We start from the raw sequence: 20,910 nt of genomic DNA, 5'->3' as shown, positions 1-20,910 counted from the left end.
AGCAGCTCTGAGCTGAGTTTTAAGATTTCTGAGGTCAGGTGTGTACCAGGGTTTTCTATTTCTACGGTTCGGGTTGACATTTTTCGTTATTAGTGGGCAATGTTTATTGGCAATGCTAAGGGTGATATTGACCCAAGTAGAGAAGGCGTTATCTGGGGAAGAGAGGTCAATTTGATTGTCTATGTCAGTGCAGGCTTGTGTGATGGTATCTACAGTACAGGTTTTGTGATATTTAAAAGATATGGGCTGATGTGGCAAGGCAGGGGAACTTTGTGGAAGGGTAAGTTTAGTCTGAATCAGGGAGTGATCTGACCATGGTACTGCCATGCATGAGGGGGGGTTACTAATGTTAATAGGGGAGTTGATAAAAATCAGATCTAGAGTGTGGCCAGCTTTGTGTGTGTGGGAGTTCACAATTTGTTGGAAACCCATAGCTTCAAGGGAGGAAAGGAAAGCTTCACAGGCCGGGGATTGCGGGGAGGTATCCACATGTAAGTTAAAGTCTCCTAGGAGAATCGTGGGTACGTCAGGAGATAGGGAGTTTGCAAAGAATTCAATAAGGGGGGATGAATCTTTCTCTAGGAGACCTGGGGGAGTATAAATGAGACACAGTTGGTGTGACTTAGATTTGAAAAAGCCAATTTCGTACTGATTTGGGTTATCACATTTCTGGGACATAAGTTGTAGGTCCTTTTTTACAGCCAGGAGTATGCCGCCTCCTCTCTTCTTTTACCGAGGGATTGAGAACACATCGTAGTTATCTATGGGTAGTTGGTTGATGAGGGGAGTGTCATGTTGTTTGAACCAGGTTTCAGTGACAGCGCATATTTCTGGTTTAGAATCAGTAAGAATGTCATGTAAGATATGGGTTTTCTTCTGGAGTGATTGTGCGTTGAACAAAATAATTGAGATGAGTGAGGTACAATCTCTGCAGATACTTTTTCTTTGGCCAATATTCAAAGAGAAAGTACCTGCATATTTTCCTCATGAGAACTGGTACCAAATCAGTGAATAGAAGTGCCCGCGCCTGCCCACACAGTTTTGAAAATTGCTTCTTTATATACCAAGCAACAGTGCAACCACAAGACCGTTATACCAACCCCTCTTATGCCTCCACAACCGGTTTCTCTTAGTTTTCTCTCTTTGCTTTTTTTTTTTTTTGTTGTCTTCTTGCTTTCCTATTTTTTTACCTCTTTCTCTTTCTCAGTCTTTTGTCTCCCTCCCTCTCGTTTTACTCCCTCCCCCCCATTCCCGGCCTCGATATACCTTGCCAGCGGCCTTCCCTTGCGCTGACGCCACGTTGTCAATGACCTCCCTCAATGACGCTGAATTTGGTAGGGGTGTTGGTGCTCCCTCACGGAGTCCAGGAAAGCGCTGCAGCTCCACCAGCTTAGGCCTGATGAGCGTCTTCTGGCGAGAGGAAATCACAAGTCATAGGGGGTCTCCTTCTGCTCCGCCAGAGGTGCTATCAGTCTCTGTACCAACCACCTGCTCTCCCACCACACACACACACACACAAATGGTATTCTGTGCTCCTCTATCACTCAATTTGTCAACAAATTTGTTTTGATTTGGCATTAGTGTTATTCCTCCCCTGCTATAGGCATGCAGTGTGTCTTTACTCTTTCCCATTCGGCTTGCATTACAAAACAATCACCTGCAACATCCTTCATTTTCTGCGCTCTCCCGCATACCTCTTCCCACAAACCTCTCAGCCTGACGAGTCGTTATGAGTGAGAGCTTTGCACCTAGCAGCGGTGTAATGATAATTCAAGGGAACGATGCCAGTGAAGTCTGCCGAGGTTCATGATGTGGCGGAAGTGGGCACTGAAAAAGCCGTTTAACAGCGCGAAACCTGCAGCTTGACGCGATAAGTGAGGCTATCATTTCTGGCCCAGTCCCAGGCGCGGCACTGTTTCTGAGGCGGTAGGACCATGGGGTTCCTTGCAGGACCCTAATCAATGCCCTCTCAAAACCCAGAAGCGTGCACTGCTCACTGTGACATCCCTGCATCTCCCTTCCTTTTGGATAGCACTTGAATGCAATGTGTAGCACTGCTGCTGAGTCATCATCCTGGCTTCAATATGGCGTATTATTAAATGCCAAGGTTAAAAAAGTGCCTGAGACTAGGAAGTGAATTAAGGGTTTGCTCTATGGCAGGGGCAGGGCAACCTTTCTGAAGTGGTGTGCAAAGATTTAAATCAGGGGTAGGCAACCCTGGTCCTTGAGTGCCTCAAGCCAATCAGCTTTTCAGCAATCTCCCTCATCTCAACCACCTCTCCTTTCCTCATCCCCAGCATCTCTCTGCCTTCAATCTCACCCCCCTATTCCCAACATAGTCTCCCTCTCTCTCTTTTCCTCTCTTCTCAATCCCCTCTCCCATTCTTCTTCAGCAGTCTCACTCTTACCCCATCCTCCTCTTCCCCCTGTCCCCAGTGGTCTTTTTCAACCCTAGACATCCAACCCTAGATATCTTAATCTCAACCCCCCATCCTCATCAGCCTAGCACTCACCCCTAGCAGTCTCAGGGTCCCCATCTCCCTCCCTCCAGCAATCTGGTTTTCCACAAACTCTCCTGTTTACCGATAGCCACCCTCCTCTCTCTCTGTTCCTCCGCTGGCCTGGTCCCCTTGCAAACAGCAGCACTGCAACTGCTCAAATGAGCAGCCTCAGGCCCTCGCTCTGCTTTTCCTCAGTTGGACTTAGTCCCTTTCCTCGTCAATGCTGATCCTCCCTAATGGGAGCTCTGCCACTGATTATTCTCCCACTGCCACCGATCTTCCTGCCCGTGGACCTCTCTGGCTTTTCAGTCTGTGTGCACAATTCTGCCTTCTGCAGAGCTACGCCTCATGCTGAGACCCCCACCTCGCTCCATCCAAATGGCTTCCCCACTACCGCCGCCTCAGCCTCCTCCTTATCAGCCCTGCAGTGCCACCGCCACCACTGCATGAAGGTAGTTACAGGCGGCATGAGGCAAGGTCCAGGACCAGGAGAAGCAGAGAGAAGGCTGAAGACTGGGAGACAATGGTGGGTGATAGCGTCAGCAGCAGTGGCACGTATCTCTCGCTCCTCTGCCATTCAGTGCTGGGCTACTGCTGCCCTGCCACTGAAAATCACCTTATATGCCATAGGCTGCCAACCCCTGCTCTAGTGGTAGAAGCAATGAACTACAGGTAATGAGAAACTCTTTGTCACTTGCTGACGGGCCGATACAGTACAGTGCGCTCCGGCAGGGGCTCTATGGCAGGGGCAGGTAACCTTTCTGAAGTGGTGTGCAAAGATTTAAATCAGGGGTAGGCAACTGGTAGCCCTCGTTTTGACGCATGTTTTCGACGTGCTAGCTCTACCCCTTAAACAGTAAGGGGTAATAGCGTGTCAAAAACGTGCGTCCAACCCCCCCGAAACTAATAGCGCCCGCAACATGCAAATGCATGCTGATGAGCCTATTAGTTATTCCCGTGCGATCCAGAAAGCAAAATGTGCAGCGAAGCCGTACATTTTACTTTCAAAAATTAATGCCTGCCCAAAGGCTGGCGTTAATTTCTGCCAGCGCCGGGGAAGTGTACAGAAAAGTAGAAAAAACTGCTTTTCTGTACACCCTCCGACTTAATATCATAGCGATATTAAGTCAGAGGCCCCAAAAATTAAAAAAATAATTTAAAAAAATTTTAAATCGGCTCGCGGCTCGGAAGACGGACGCCCAATTATGCAAGCGTCCGTTTTCGGAACCCACGGCTGTCAGCAGGTTTGAGAACCAACGCCGGCAAAATTGAACGTTGGCTGTCAAACTCGCTGACAGCCGCCGCTCCTGTCAAAAAAGAGGCGCTAGGGATGCGCTAGTGTCCCTAGCGCCTCTTTTTACCTCGGGCCCTCATTAGCATATTCTTCCCCCCTGAATCACATGCACAGGAGAGCGGGCGCTTGCCCGCTCTCCCGCGACTTTTACTATATCGGCCTGTGAGTGCCTTTAGGCAAGTCACCTTAAATCCTAGTAACCTAATCCGGTGTTTCCCAACTGGTGAACTCTGGCTGGTGCTCTGGTGTTCCGCAAATTTTTCTTTCAATTGCTAGCCGGTGTCACAGCAGTCTTCAGTTTATCTTTCCCCGTACAATAGCTGGCCTGCATGATGATATCCTCCCACCAGCAGAGAGGGGATCGGACAGCAGCACTTATTTGCTACTTCTGCTTTCCCCTCTGCTGCCTCTCCTCTACAATTGAAACTGCAGGGGGCACTGTAATCTCCTAAGTCCTGCTAGGCCAGTGTTGCCAACCTCGCTTATTCACCACGAATTTGGGCTTGGTTTTTTGGTTTTTTTTGGAGAATCGCTTTTGTTTTTCTGCAACTCGCAGGTAGCTTATTTTTGGGCTTGTTTTTTTCCTACTCGCTTGTTTTTGGGTTTGATGGGTGGGACTTGTGCCCTGCTGTTCCTGTCACCTCTGATTGGCTTCTGTTCAACAGGCAGAACCCACAATACATAAGAGAGCTGAGCTGAGCTGTATCCCTCCCTCTGCTGTGATTGGAAACTGTGAGGAAAGAAAGTGAGACCTCAGTAAGCACAGTTCTCAGCAACTGCTTTCTTGTGGCCCTGCCCCTGCCTCCTCTCTAGTGCTATGACCAGAAGCACGGGATTAGGTCTTCCCGGCAACAGCTACCAGCTGCTCTAACTTCTGCACCTCAGGCAATCCAGCGGCAAATATCCTCTGCCTTCGGAAAGGTGAGGGCCAAGAGCTGCTTAAGCTGCAGAGGAGGGAAAAAGGGAGGGATAAGAGAGAAAAACAGAGGAGGGTACAGGGGACAGAGGAGAGGGAAGAGAGATAGCGGTGGCACAAGGAACAGATGGAAAAGAGAGCGAGGAAGCATGATCAGGAGCTGAGGGGACAAATGAGGAGGCACCCCTCCCCCACCTGTCCAGTCCTGGTCAGTGGAAAAGGAGAAATTACTATTTACCCGATAATTTCCTTTTCGGATGACAGGTGAATCCAAAACCAGTGGGTTATGCACCTCTACCAGCAGATGGAGATGGAGCAAAGCTGATATCACAGTATATATAGTCCTGCAGTGACATCAGCCTGCCAGTATTCTCTGCAAAAGCCAACTGTGGACAAACTAGCAAAAGCTTAATTATTAACAGATAACCACTCCAGCACTCAGCAAAACAGGAAAACACTGAGCTCAGATAAGGAGTGTAATAACACTAATCTAGGGACTGGATTGACACTTAACACTAATTCCTGGAATACACAGTCATGCAGGAGGGCCACAACACAACATTCGGCAGCCAAGGGTGGGAAGTTGGTTTCACCTGTCTGTACTAAACAAAAGGAAATTATCAGGTAAGTATAAATTTCTCCTTTCTTAGCGTACAGACAGGTGAATCCAAAACCAGTGGGATGTACCAAAGCTACTTCTGAATAGGGCAGGAGGCTACCCGCAGTCCAGTCAAAACTACATGTACAAAGGTTACGTCCTCTCGGGTCTGCATATCCAGGTGATAGTGCCTGGAAAAGGTATGTAAGGAAGACCACGTTGCGGCTTGAAAATGTCGATGGGAGACAACAATCTAACTTCCACCCATGACACTGCCTAAGCCCTAGTAGAATGAGCCCTAACCTGACTAGGCAATGGTTGCTCAGCATCCACATACGTGGCTGTGACTAACTCCTTAATCCAGAAAGCTCATCTTGTTTACTCCAACCATGGAGAATAAACAGCCAGTCTGTCTTTCTGAGAGGTTCAGAAACCTCTAAATATTAGACATTCAAAGGCCATGACAGGTGATATTCCTCAGCATCTTTCACCCTGTCCAGAGATGGCAGGGAAATAGATTGATTCAAGTGATAATCCAAGACCACTTTTGGCAAAAAGGAAGGAAGAGTACACAACTGTATCGCCCCTGGAGTCACCCCTAACACAAGGGCTATAGTTTGGATACTCGACGTGCAGAACAAATTGCCACAAAAAACACCATTTTCAAGGTCAGTAATCTCAGGGAAAGGCTACACACTGGTCGAAAAGTAGGGACCGCTAAAAAAATCCAAAACTAGATTAAGACTCCACAAGGGCACCAAAAGAGAGAACGAAGATGCTTCACTCTTCATGAAACGGGCCACATCTGGATGAGCTGACAAGGGCCCACCATTCACCTGACCTCAGAAACAGGCAAGAGCTGCCACCTGAATCTTCAGGGAATTAAGGGCCAACCCTTTACTCAATCCATCCTGCAAAAATTCTGAGTGGGATCATAAATGAATGAGGAAGAACCCCTCAATCTTCACACCAAGCCTCAAGCACTTGCCAAACCTGCACATAGGCTAAGAAAGTGGAGAATTTTCTTGCTCGTAGCAAGGTGGCAATCACTGCAGTAGAATATCCACGTTTCAGCAACCGAGCCCTCTCAAGGGCCATACTGTAAGACAAAATTGATTTGGATCTTCATGAAAAACAGGCCCCTGTCACAGCAGTTTCCTGTGCACTGGAAACCGTAGGGGAGAGTCCACCAGAAGCCTTCGCAGATCTGCATACCATGGTCTCATGGGCCAATCTAGTGCCATCTGAAGCACCATCCCCCTGTGACTCTCGACCCTCCGAACTATTTTGCCCAACATGGGCCAGGGGGAAAAGCGTACAGCAACTTGCCCTCCGGCCACTCCTGTATGAGAGTATCAATACCCAATAACCTTGGATCTCTCCTGCGACAGAAGAATTGAGGAACCTTCGCATTGCGAGAACTCACCAGCTGGTCCAGAAATGGAAGGCTCCAGCGATCCACTATTAACTGAAACGCCTCATCTGACAATTCCCATTCTCCTGGATCTAGACTCTTGTCTGCCGAGAGAGTCTGCTCTTACATTGTCTTTTCCTGCAATGTACGAGGCTGAGATCTCCTGAAGATGCAGTTCTGCCATTCCATAAGTTGTTCCATTTCCTGCGACACTTGCTGGCTCTTGGTTCCTCCCTACTGATTGATGTAGGCCACTGTCGTTGCATTGTCTGACATTATCCGGACTGCTCGACCCTACAACCTGTCACCGAACTGCAAGCATGCCAACCGGACTGCACGGGCTTCCAGCCAATTGATGTTCCAGAGGGACTCTTCTGCACTCCAGCACTCTTGCGCTGTCAGCTCCTGACAGTGAGATCCCCAACCCTGGAGGCTCACATCTGTCTTGAGTACTAGCCAGTCCGGTGATCTTAGGGAAACTCCCTTTCTTAAATGATCTGCTTTTAACCACCAATGTAGTTGAGAGCAGACCTCCATCGGCAGGTGGAGCCAAATCGAATAGTCTTGAGACTGTGGGCTTCAACGAGACAGCAGAGTGCGCTGAAGAGAACACATATGTGCCCTTGCCCAAGCACCTGAAGATAGGACCACACTGATGGGCGGATTGTGTTCATCAATACATGCACCTGCACCATCAGCTTCTGAATACAGCCCTCTGACAGGAACACCCTGCCCTGTTTCGTTTTGAACTGAACACCAAGATACTCTATCGAGTGTGATGGTTGAATATTGCTCGTGACCTAACCTAGCTCCTGCAACAAGGAGATCAGCTTGCCTGAGCCCCAAAGGCTCTCTTCCAGAATGTTGGCCAGAATCAGGTAGTTGTGCAAGTACGGATGTACCAGGATCCCATCTTTTCTCAACTCCACTGCCACCACCACCATAACCTTGGAAAAGGTCTGGGTACGGTGGCCAAACCAAAAGGTAGTGCTCAAAACTGATAATGACATCCCAAAACCGGGAATTGCAGAAATCACTGTTCTAGTCGGATAGGAATATGCTGGTACGCATTGGAGAGATCCAGAGACATCAGGAACTCCCCCAATTTCACCGCCATTATCACTGAGCGCAAGGTTTCCATGTGAAAATGAGTCACACGCAAATGACGGTTGACTACTTTGAGATCCAAAATGGGATGAAAGGAGCCCTTCTTTTTGGGCAACACGAAATAAATGGAATATATCGGCCCATATTTACTTGAATCATGGGCACTGGAACCATAGTCTGCAGGCTGAGGAGTCTTGTCAAAGTAACCTCCACAGCCTGTCTCTTCTGAGGAGAGTTGTAGGGAGACACCATGAACACATCCTGAGGAACATTGCGAAACTCCAGCGCATAGCCATCTCTTATCACCTCCAGCACTCACTGGTCTGTCGTGATCTCGACCCACCTCCAATAAAAAAAAAGAGATAGACATTCTCCTTTCTCCATATCCCGAAGGAGGGTTGGCACATCTTCATTGTGAGGCTCGGGGTGTTCTACTACCTGATCCTGCGCCCCGTCTAGGCTGCCCGGGACGAAAGAACTGAGATCTATCCAAAGGTCGAGTCCTCTGATAAGTCACTCCTCTGTAGGGTGAAAAACACCTGAAACCTGGAGAGTGGATGACGTCACCGCGCAAGATGGCCGACTGAGCCCCGGGCTCAGTCCCCCCAAACCTAAAATCCGGCAGCATCGGTGGTTGAGAGCCCTCAAGAAATTAAAGAAAAGCAAAGCAGAGATTGCACACAAGTGGGTATGGCGTCTGTGAGGAAAAAACCAGACCTAAAACGTTTTTCATTTGCCGCCGCAGCAGCAGAGCTGGACTCGGAACCGGGGGATAAAATGGCGGTCAGGCCCGGAACCCAGACAGGGGCGGAGGAGGAGATAAATTTAGACCAGGCGGAGCTGGACGAGAGCGAAACACCCTCCCGGTTGGAGTTTCAGGCCTGGTTCGGGGCTCTAAAAAGTGATATGGCTCAATATCGCCAGGAAATGGGAGAGCTGATGGCAGGCTTAAAAACTGAAGTAAACGATATGGCGCGCCGCGTGGAAGAGGCGGAGGAGGGGCTGGAGGAGCAACAAACAGTGGCCCAGAATCTAAGTGAGGAACAGCACAAATTCAAAGAAAATCAGGAAGAAATGTCCCTACACCTAGAGGACATGGAAAATAGACTACGGAGGTCGAACCTCCAATTTTGGGGAGTCCATGAAGATGTAGAATATGGAGACAGCTTCCAGGTAGTGCAGGAAATCTGCTTACAGTTGCTAGAAGTAAATAACAGTCAGGAGGAGATAACCTTAATTAATTTGGACAGAGCACACAGAACCTTGGGAGCACCAAGGAGCAACCAGGCACGAGATATTGTCGCCTGTTTTCATAATTTCTCTGTAAAAGAAAAAGTGATACACGCTGCCAGGAAGCAAGGAACTGTGATATGGAAAGGACACAGGATAGAAATATTTCAGACTTGGCACTAACCACTATTAAAAAAAGGTGCGAATTCTGTGAGGTGGTGCAAGTGCTCCATAGCCACAATTGGCTTTTCCCTTTCGGACTCAGCTTTGCTATTAATGGCATCACCTCACGCATCAAAAAAGTGGCAGAAGCTGAAGATATATTAAGAGCAGTAGGCTTCCTGACTAAGGTTCGACAGACCGCAGCCTTGGAGCCACCAGGGAATGCATGAGATCGCAACCATCCGAAATGGCAAAGGGTGCCCAAAGGCGGGAAACGGCTGCGCCGACATTCTGGAGGAACAACCGCAATCAAAGGTCTAGGATGAAGCGGATAGACACTCCAAAGGCACCAGTGAAAATGTATGGGGCTACGGTCTAATGTGCGGGTTTAAGGTTGAAAGGAGAGCTAAGTTGTCAGTTCTCTGTTAAATATAATGTTTGCAAAATTGATCTAATGAACAGGGGGGTATAAGAATGCTCATATACAAACATATGTCGGAGGACGGGGAGGGGGGACGAAGTGGGGACTTGCTTAGTGACATCATCGCTCTACATGGGAGAGATCCACCAGAGGGATAGTGGGTCTGGTGGGGAGCGAGCAGGGGGGAGCTAGGGGCAATCACTGTTCCCCAATAAACACTGACAGAAAGGTTGAAGAGCTGGGAAATTATGGGAGATTATTGCATCTTGCTCCCTTGGGAAGCAGCAGAGATGAGGCAAGAGGGTCTGACATGAGAGAACTGCAAACACTTCCTAGATATTACTGATGGGTAGCCTAAAAATAGTATCCATAAACACTAAAGGGCTGAACACCCCGATGAAAAGGAAAACCGTCTTTCACGACATGAAAGCACAGCATGTCGACATTGTGTTATGTCAGGAGACACATCTGACTAAATGGTATGAGAGACAACTCTCATCAAAAGATTACCCCCAATACTATCATGCAGCCGCCACAAAAGGTAGCAAATATTGTGGAGTGGGTGTACTGTTATCCAATAACATAATTGCTGAAGTGGGCACAGTCCTCAGGGATGTGACAGTCCTCAGAGATGTGACGGGAGGTACATTTTGATGAAGGTGAAAATTCACAATGTCCTATACACATTGGTTAATCTGTATGCCCCTACAAGTGAGCTAGCAGATTTTTTCCAAAAGGTCTCTAATATTATAGTCAGAAGGTCACCTAATCATAGGAGGGGATTTTAATCTCACCAGGAACCCATATTTAGACAATACCGGCTCAGGTGACGGAGGGGGGAAAAAAGGGAGGAGGGTGTTGAAACATCTAATTGAGGATAGAGGTCTCACTGATATATGGAGGTTGCTAAATCCCACGTCCCGTAATTACGCCTTCTTTTCTCACCTGCAGTCGTACTCGCGACTTGACTACTTCCTTATTGATAAGGTCCTAGTGAGCCATGTCATGGAAGCAGAAATCGGAAACATTACCTGGTCTGACCATTCCCCAGTATGGGTAAAGTTACATCAGAGGGGAAGAGACGCCGGGACCAGATTCTGGAGCATGAATGACCAATTACTAGACGATAAGGAATTCGTAGAAGAGGTGAATGTTAGGAACTGGGAGATGGACCCTTGATCCGAGGAAACCCAAGGTTTCACCGTCAGAAGGCGAGGCACCCTCTGTAAGTCTTAGGTTGCTTGGTGAAGGAAATCTGGATGCAGGCGCCTCCTGCAGGTCGTGTAATCCAGATAGCTGGCGCCTCCAGCAGGTCGTATAGTATAGATGGCTGGCCACAGCTGGTCCAGTGGTCAAAAGCCAGAGGTATTCCGCAGCCGGTCCAAGGGTCAAATGCCAGAGGGTATTCCGCAGCCGGTCCAAGGGTCAAAAGCCAGAGAGTATTCCGCAGCCGGTCCAGGGGTCAAAAGCCAGAGAGTATTCCAAAGCCAGTCTAGTAAGCAGAGCCAAAGAATAAACCGCAGCCAGTCCAGAAGTCAATACCAGGAGAACTCAGCAGCCGGTCTGGGAGTCAAGCACAGGAACAGGAACAAACTCAGGAACTACACCAACAGGAGCCCAGATGAAGTCAAGACAACGTTGAGATGCCGGCCCAGTCCTTAAATAGTACAACCCCAGTAGCTGTTCACAGGAAGGTGTCCAACCACTTCCTGTTGTGGCCCCTTTAAGAATCGGCATTTGCCGCGCGCGCGGCCCTAGGAAGTTCAGCGGGGGCGGAGTCAGACACGAGCGAGGAGGAACGCCAATACCGCGGCCATGTTAGCGAGAAACAGGAGCTGCTGTGTAGCCACCCCAACGAGGCGGTCACCTCGAGCAGGGGCGGTCTGCTGTGCTGATGAGTAGCTGGTCCCGTTCGTGGCTTGCTGCCGCCGAGGGTCATAACAGTGAATAAGGCGATCCAGAACTTCCTTGACATCAATGAAACTGTGGAGGTGTCCCCGGGCATGTTATGGGAAAGTTTGAAAGTGGTATTACGAGGGTTATTCATATCACGTGCAGCGTATACTAAATGAGAGAACTCAAAAAAGAGGTTAAAACTTCTGGAATTGATTGCCCAGCTAGAACTTAGACATAAAAAGAACATGGCCCATATAGCACAACAACTCAAGGATGCACATAGAGAACTGAATGATCTCGAGCTCGGGAGGGTGGCACACCAGCTAGACCTTCTCAAACAACTTTGAGTATGGTAACAAAGCCAGTAGACAACTAGCAAGGAAATTAAAAGAACAAGAGGCTAAGTCACAAATCACAAAAATACGTGACATCAATGGGCAGTATCTATACTCCCAGGCAGAGATTGGTGATAGGTTTAATAAATACTACCAGGAGCTATATGACTCTGATGCGACGATAACCCACCAGGAGATCGCTCAATACCTTAGTGACATCCCAATCCCAAAGCTAGACACAGAAGCCCAGGAGCTTCTAGATGGTGAGGTAAAGACAGCAGAAACCCTCCAGGTCATAAAATAATTAAAGACAGGGAAATCCCCAGGATTAGTTGGGTATACGGGAAATTTTTTATAAAGTATTTGGTCCGCTACTGGTAACCCCCCTAACAAATATGTTCAATGACTTGAGCAATACCGGAAAGATTTCCCAACAGGCCAATACGGCGGGGATCACAATTCTGGCTAAACCGGGGAGAGACCATACATTACGTGGCTTGTATTGGCCGATATCGCTCATCAACATAGATTTAAAGATACTTGCGAAAATTTTAGCCAGACGATTAGGCCGTGTGGCCCCTGCCTTAGTGGCACCTGACCAATCAGGGCTTATACCAGGGAGACTGGCTTCCGATAATGTCCACAGAGTCATTGAACTTATGGAATATGTGCAGCAGAATAATATACCCACAGCTCTACTGTCCATGGATGCGGAAAAAGCCTTTGACAGGGTTATTGGCCCTATCTCTTCCAGGTTCTAACAAAAATGGGATTGGGAGCTAATTTTTTGTAGTAGGTGGCCAAACTTTATGATAATCCCCAGGCTTGCATAAAAATCAATGGAGCATATTCACCCCCATTTGATGTTAGAAGAGGGACTAGGCAAGGGTGTCCATTTTCCCCATTACTATTCGCTCTATCATTACAGCCATTAGCTGCAAAGGTTAGAAGACATAAGGCCATTCATGGGATCATGGTGGGAGAGTCTGTCTACAAAATATCTCTCTTTGCAGATGACCTCCTCTTTACTACCACCCATCCCGAGGCATCCCTGAAAGAACTATTGAAGGAGATACGAGCATTTGTGAGGGTATCGGGGTTTAAGATGAATGAGGACAAGTCCAAATTGATGAATATCTCTATGGAAGGGTCCCAATTTGGGGCAATGGCGGCACAGCTACCGTTTAAAAGGGCTAGGCAATGAGTAAAATATTTGGGAGTGAAGATCAGCACCAGTTTAACCCAGCTATTCGAAATAAACTATGACCCCCTAATCAGAACAATACAACAAGACCTGGACAAATGGGATAGAACAAATTTATCATGGATGGGACGAATCGCAGCCGTAAAAATGACAGTTTTGCCCAAGTTCTGCTATGTCTTCCAGACACTCCCTGTAAGAGTACCTGAAAGGGCACTAAGAATCTGGCAAAGAAAACTATTTCGCTTTGTTTGGAAACGGAAACCACCCAGAGTGGCAAGAACAGTTTTATATAAAGATAAATTGAATGGGGGACTTAATTTCCCTAACTTACTGTGGTATTATGTAGCTAATCTACTAGTGGTGGTGGTAAGCTGGCAGTAAGGATACCCCTAAACCTTGGCTGATGATAGAGAAGGTATTAGCCAGAGACTCCCCCTTAATAACCAGAGTTTGGGTATCACATAGGGCGAAGAGAGCCTGAGCGACAACATTCACCATGGTAATGATGCAAGTATGATTAAAATGGAGGGGAAAACTAATCGGAGATAAATCAGCATATCACCACACATCCTTTCTGCATAACCCATTGTTCCCTCCCGGAATGGATAGGGCGTTTATTGGGCGCTGGCAAGGAAAGGGGATCACCACACTAGGACAGTTATGGAAGGATCAAAAGTTAATTCCCTTCCAGGAGTTACAAGAGCGCCACTCTCTCACAATGTCGGATTACTATACATATTCACAGTTATCGCACTTCTTCTCTGTGCATCACATAGCAATGGAACTAAATCAGGGGAAGCCCATGTTTGTTAAATACTATGAGAATGCTGATACTTTTCGGAGACCCATCTCCCGGATTTATGTACTACTGAATGCTGATAAGGGAGTCAAATCCACTTATCAGCTAAAATGGGAAATAGATATTGGTGATAATATGTCTGAAACAGAGTGGGAGAGCTGTCATATTCACATAGGCAGAAGTTCGGTGTCTGCAAATTTAAAGAAAAATGGGTACAAGTTGCTATATCGATGGTATCTGACTCCTGAACGTCTGCATAAAATGTCCTTGCGACCCACTGAGATATGCTGGAGGGAGTGTGGTTCCATTGGGACTTTCTATCATATGTGGTGGGACTTCCCTAAAGTCGAAGGAACATGGCTAGCGGTAATTGTCTATTTTCGAAGCATACTTGAGTTACAAGTACCACTGGATCCCAAGATGTGTTTATTGCATATTGCACTAGTGATGCAAGTGGTTCTTGCGACAAGGTGTGAGATTGCATATTGGTGGAAAAAGTCAGAGACGCCTTTGATTGGGAACGTACTCAACAGATTAGATAAGATTTATCACATGAGCCATCTCACCGCCTTGAGGAACAATCAGATTCTCAAATTTCAAAATATGGGAACCATACATACAGGGAAAGACCACCCCACGTTGAACCAGTGGGACCTTGCTTATATAGATGTCAGGCACTTCCTTTAGAAGATGCATACATTAGCTGTTAAATTATCTTTTAACTTCAAATTTCTAATTTCCAAATGATGGATAAGACTGGGGGTGTCAGGAAGGGTAAGGGGGGTTGGGAGAGACAGGGGAGGGGGTAGGAAGGGTGTCGGGTTAAAAAAGGGGGATGTATACGAGCCAGAAGAATTAATGAAGACCACAAAGAATCGGCATGGAATAGACACCAAACACATAGTTATGATGTTTGAGAATTTTTATGTTTAAAAACTTTTATATAATATGTAATTTGTTGTTTAACAAGGAGGATGTACATGAGACAGAAGAAGAAGATGCTGACTAGGCACGGCATTAACAGGCAGGCACAATGATTTTCATGTAATCTGTTATCAAATTATTGCTATAAACTGTATTACTTTGTATAAAACCCAATAAAAAATTTTTAAAAAATGTATAAAACCACCTGATACCTCTAGTATAGTCTCTCGTGCTGAAGGATCGCAGCACCCATTTCTTATCCTATGGCAAAAGAGGAACCGGGGACTCACACCACTTATTGGCCATTTCTCCAGCTCATTCCCAAATAAGAGTAAGTCTTTAAAAGGCAACTTCGTAAGGTTAGACTTCGAGGTTGAATCGGCTGACCAATTTCTCAGGCATAGCTGACACCTAGCCGCTATTACTGAAGCCACCCCTCTGGCCAAAGTGCAAACCAAATCGCAGCCCGGATCTGCCAAAAAGGCGGCTGCTGGTTCCATCACTGCCTTGGAATTCACACCAGATTAATCAGATCCTCCAGGGAGTAAGGATCGGTCTCATCATCTGTCATCTGTCTCCCTATCAGGAAGGTTGGATCATGGCGTACCCCGGCACTTACCCGCAGCAGCAGGCATGTGGGATTTTACCGCTTGTGATCCTGAGTTGTGAAGCTTGGCCAGGGCCAGGGACTGTGCCTGAAGGAAGGAGTGCAGTCCTTGAAAAAAATTCTACCCAAGAAAAGGCAGAAGGATCTATGCCAAAACCAGGGGCCCAACTGACCTGTGCACACTGAACTACCTTCCCCCACTGAGGAATCAGTTAGGGGAGCCCCAAAATCAGGCGACCCTTCAGGCAGTTATTTTTTCATTCCCGCACTAGGCTGGGAAGAACCAAGCTTAGTAAAACCAGAATAATTCTCCCTGAGCCTCCAAATGGCACTGATACAAATTCAAGAGAACGCCAGGTTGAGATGCCCGAATATGACAAGCAACACATAGGGCAAGGTGCTTAGGTTTCTTCCCTATGGGCGCCATAGTCATTCAATACGCCTAACAGGCACCTGACAACACTATGCCTATATAAGTGTCCAATCTGAGCTCCCTCTGGACACTCAGACAATGCACACAAAAAAGGCGCATGCATGTGAGTGTAAAAAAGTGCGTACGTGCAAAAAAAGTACATGTATGCACATGCAAATGGGTGCCCTGGTAAGCACTCCTATGTGCCTAGCTAGGTGCCCAACTAGGCACTCAACTAAAGGCACAACAGGCTGCACAGTTGGGCGCACTAGCATGATCCAACAGAACTGAAGAGGGCAGTCTATGGTGCACAAAAAACACGCAAAAACACCACCACTGCCTACCACACAGCGAACCAGCAGAGCCTAGGAGCGGGGCCTAGCCACAAGGGCTGCTCAACCCATCAGGCTGCCTCCCCCCCCCCCCCCCATCCCCAGAAGTCCATCAGAGGTGGGAACAATCGTCAAATTGTGCGCCAAGCATGGAGATCGATGGGGGGGGGAATCCCTACTCAGTTTACCTTCTCTGTACCCTTTACCTGAGCTCAGCCCTTTCTGGCTAAGTACAAGGGCGGTCTCAGGCTGCGGGGGGAAGGGGGGGGGGAGGGGCATAGACCTTCACCACCGCACTCGGCTTCCTGCACCCACTTGCCTTTCAGCTGTTTCATTTATTTTATTATTCGTTTTATTTAGTATTTATTTAGTATTTAGTTTTATTTAGTATTTAATTACTGAAATTGAAAGGCTATTTGCTAGAAAAATGTCTTTATATGTATCTTATCTCCTTTTCTCTCTCTCCAGAGTTATCCTCTAGCAATGCTAGAGCTTCAAATTTTGAAGCAATGCTAGAGCCCATGCGGTTGGTGTAAGGAGTAATTTGGTTCCCCTGAAGAAGGCAGTTTGCCGAAACATTGTCAATGTCGTCGGGAGTTTTGCGGGGATAACTATATATATACGCGAGGTAGCTTGCCATAGTTTGGTTTGATAGCTTTGCTCTGTCTCCATCTGCTGGTAGAGGTGCATAACCAACTGGTTTTGGATTCACCTGTCTGTACACTAAGAAAGTTGATGTTTGTGGGTGAGTGGAGAGAGGGGTTAAGAGAAGGCCCAAAACCAACATGGGAATTTCCATAGTGGGGTGGGGGATGTGGCAGGAAGGAGATTACTCAGGCCGCTATGGCCTGCAACTTGTTTTAATGCTTTTGGGTGGAGTGGTGGGTGATCCACTCATTGTGCCTCATATGCTTTGCGCTTTGGGGGGTGGGCCCTGTAGACCTGCAATGCATAACAACGATATTAGGCTTCACAGAACTAAGTGTAGAGCCTTAATTTGAAATGTGATTGTGCCCTGTATTTTCCTCCATTATACTCACAAAAGTATTTTTTAAGTGTTTTATAAATACTTTCTAATAAAAGTAGCTTAAATCTCATATGTTTTGGGCTTGCTTTTTCAGCAAAGTGCGCTTGTTGTTTCATAACTACCTGGCAACATTGTGCTGGCCCCAAGCAGTTCCGACTGCAGAGAGAAACAGGCTGGGGAGGAAGATGCAGCACCAGTTAAGTGCTGCTGGCAGACATCTATCAGTTCCTGGACATGGGGGAGAGGAGACAGCTGACTGTGCTAGGAAGCTGGGGGTACTAAGGAGAGGAAAGGGAAGGAAAGGAAAGGAAAATTGGTTCTTACCTGCTAATTTTCAATCCTGGAATACCATGGATCAGACAAGACTCTTGGGTTTTGCCTCCCTTCCAGCAGATGAAGACAGAGAAAGTTTCACTGACACTGCCATATATTCCATTGTGCCACCTGCAGTCCCTCAGTATTGATCTGTACACAAGCCAAGATTCAAATCATAACAATCCTAATGAAATAGAAAACAACCTCCTACAACATGCAGGAACCCTGCAATAGAAAAATCCTTTCTTTCTAACCACAAAACAGGAGAACAATCTTGAAATCCTGAGCAGTTCTGCAGCATTTATACAAAAGAAGTACGAGTGGCTCTCCTCCTCAAGCAAGTTGAGACTGGACTGATCCGTGGTCCAGGAACAAAAATTAGCAGGTAAGAACCAATTTTCCTTTCCTGTTTATACCCGGATCAGTCCAGACTCCGGGGATGTACCAAGCTTCCCTGATTAGGGTGGGATTGCAAGATTACCACTCAAAGAACATTCTCACTAAAGCCTATGGCCTCTGGAGCATAGACATCCAAATGATAATGTTTGGCAAAAATGTGCAACGACTTCCAAGTGGCTGGCTGACAAATTTTCTGCGGTATCACCTGCTGGCACTCAGCCCAAGAAGCCACCTACGAACGAAAGAGTGAGCCTCAATCCCACTGGGACAGGACACCCCTTACAGATATAAGCTGAGCTTATAGCTTCCTTCAACCACCTCACTATCATGGATTTTGAAGCCTTCTGCCCTTTCTTAGCCCACTCCATAGCATAAAAAGATGGTCAGACACCTGGAAGCTATTGGTGACCTTGAAATAACACAACAAAGCTCAATTTACATCCAAACATCGCAGGTCCCTTGCATGCGGTATTAACACTTTCAAATTTGAGAAATCTGGAAGCTCTACCGTCTGACTCAAATGGAATGCTAACACAACTTTCAGGAGCAAAGAGGGCACCATCTGCGATGAGAGCCCGGAATCCGAGATGCAGATCCAAAATTCTTCTGGCTGAACAAATTGCCACCAGAAACATAACCTTCAAAGTGAGATCCTTCACAGTTGTCCTCCTTAGAGGCTCAAAAGGAGCCACACACATTCCTCTCAGAACTAAGTTAAGATTCCAGAAAAAACATATTTTCCACACCCGAAGAAAACGCACCTCATCTGTATAAGTGGCCAAAGACATTCTATGTACCCTGCCACTAAGACAGCTCAAGGCCACGATCTTGAGAGAGTTAAAGGCCAAGCCCTTCACCAATCCTTTCTGCAAAAAAGTTAAGACGTGTGTTACCTGCGGCCTGAGTAGGTCTTACTCCCAGACCCGTACACCAAAACCCAAGAGACTCTCCAGATCCTAAATAGGACAATGAGGTGGTGGTCTTTCTAGCCTGCAACAAGGTGGAATAACATCCTCCATATATCCTTTCCCCCTCAAGCGCTTCCTCTCAAAAGCCAAGCTGCAAAACAAAAGCGATACACTTAATCCAAAAATATTGGACCCTGATGAAGAAGCTTTGGTAGATGAGCGAGCCACAATGGACCATCTACTGCCAGATTGATCAGGTCCACAAACCAGAGCCGCTGTGGCCAATCCATTGCCACCAGAATCACCTTTCCTGGATGACTTTCTATCTGCCATATCACTTCGCCCACCAGTGGTCATGGGAGCAATATGTAAAGCAAAATCCCTTGTGGTCAAGGTAGGACCAGGGCATCGACTCCTTCTGCCCCGTGTTCTCTTCTGTGACTGATGAAGCGGGCTGCCTTAGCGTTCCGTTCAGCCGCCATTAAGTCCAGGCGGGGAGTACCCCACCTGCGACATAGAAGAGCCATCGCCTCCTCCATAACTCCCAACCCTGGAGGTCCAGCTTCTGGCGACTGAGAAAATGTGCTTGAACATTGTCCACTCTGGCTATGTGAGATGCCGTTAGCAATGCCACTTGCTGTTCCGCCTAAAGAAACAACTCATGGCCACCATCTGACTCTTGGTTCCCCCTTGTCGACTGATATAAGCCACAGTGGTTGCATTGTCCGATAAGATGCGCACTGGGCAGCCATATAATAGAGGGAGAAAGGCAAGCAATGCAAAATGCACCGCCCTCATATCCAATTGATTGATAGACCAGGATGCCTTTCCTTGGACCATTGTCCCTGGGCTGATTGACACACCGCACCCCAGCCAGCATCAGTGGTAACTACCACCCATTCTGGAACATCCAAGTCCACTCTGCGACTTAGATAAATGCGACCAAACCACCATGAAAGACTTGAGCTCACAGCCTTCTCGAGCAACAGCGGAAGATGAAACTGTTCTCACAAAGGATCCCAATGGGAAAGAAGAGACTTTTGCACAGGCCGCATGTGCACAAAAAACCAAGTAACTAGCTCCAGCATCAAAGCCATAGAGCCAAGCACCTGAAGGTGGTCCCAGATCCTGGGCACCGCAGCATTCAACAGCCTGCGAACATGCTTCTGAAGCTTGAGAATGTAACCCTGGATAAGAAAAACCTTTCTTAACCTGGGGTTGAAGCGTGTTCCTAAGAACTCCAGAATCTGAGACAGGGTGAGATGACTTTACACCAGATTCACCATCCAGCCTAGAGACCTTAACTGCTGCAAGACCTGAGACACAGCTTGACTGCAGAGGACTTCCAACTTCGCCCGAATGAACCAGTCATCCAGATACGGGTGAACCAGAATGCCCTTCTTTCTGAGCGCCTCCGGCTACCATCACCTTGGTAAACATATGTGGAGCCATTGCCAGACCGAAAGGAAGGGCACAAAACTGAAAATGCTTCCCAAGGACCATGAACCTCAGAAATCGTTGGTGATCTGGGCAGATTGCTTATGTGCAGAAATGCTTCAGTCAAGACTAGAGAAGCCAGAAACTCTCCTTTGTGCACTGCTGCAATGATAAGAGCAGGGTTTCCAAACAAAAATGAGGTACCCTGAGAGCCACATTCACCTTTTTCAAATCCAAAATTGGACGGAAGGACCCTTCCTTTTTTGGTACCTTGAAATATATGGAATATCTTCCTGTTCTTTGTTCCCCCATAGGCACGGGAACGATAGTTCCCAGCCAATGTAACAGATCCAAGGTTTCTTGGACCACCTTCCTTTTGCTGAATGGAATGCAAGGGGAGACCACAAACAAGTCTCAAAGCGGTCGAGAGAATTCTAACACGTAATTGTCCCTTATCACACTTAGGACCTACTGGTCTTTCGTGATATTAGCCCACTCCACATAAAACAGAGTCAGACGCCCTCCAATAGGAGGGACAGAGGAGTGGACTGGCCTTGCTTCATTGTGAGGATTTAGCTCAACCAGATCTCTGGCCAAGACTATTTCTGTTTGGCTTTCTGCCCCCTCGAAAGGACTGGCTCCAGGATTGCTGCCTCCCGACTCCTTGTCTCT

The 20,910-nt window shown here is 47.3% G+C and overlaps 1 protein-coding gene across 1 annotated transcript in view; it reads right to left on the bottom strand.

The window, feature by feature from the left end:
* The window catches only part of FAM227A (family with sequence similarity 227 member A), a 230,846-nt gene that overhangs the window by 186,098 nt on the left and 23,838 nt on the right, over nt 1–20,910 (bottom strand). Inside the window, exon 3 of the mRNA XM_029587120.1 lies at nt 1,267–1,410. Coding sequence (XP_029442980.1) covers nt 1,267–1,410 — 144 coding nt within the window. The remainder of the gene's footprint in view (nt 1–1,266; nt 1,411–20,910) is intronic.

This window comes from Rhinatrema bivittatum, chromosome 2 (genome assembly GCF_901001135.1).
Source record: "Rhinatrema bivittatum chromosome 2, aRhiBiv1.1, whole genome shotgun sequence".
Classification (NCBI taxonomy): domain Eukaryota; kingdom Metazoa; phylum Chordata; class Amphibia; order Gymnophiona; family Rhinatrematidae; genus Rhinatrema; species Rhinatrema bivittatum.
This window is presented reverse-complemented; position numbering and strand designations above follow the sequence as displayed.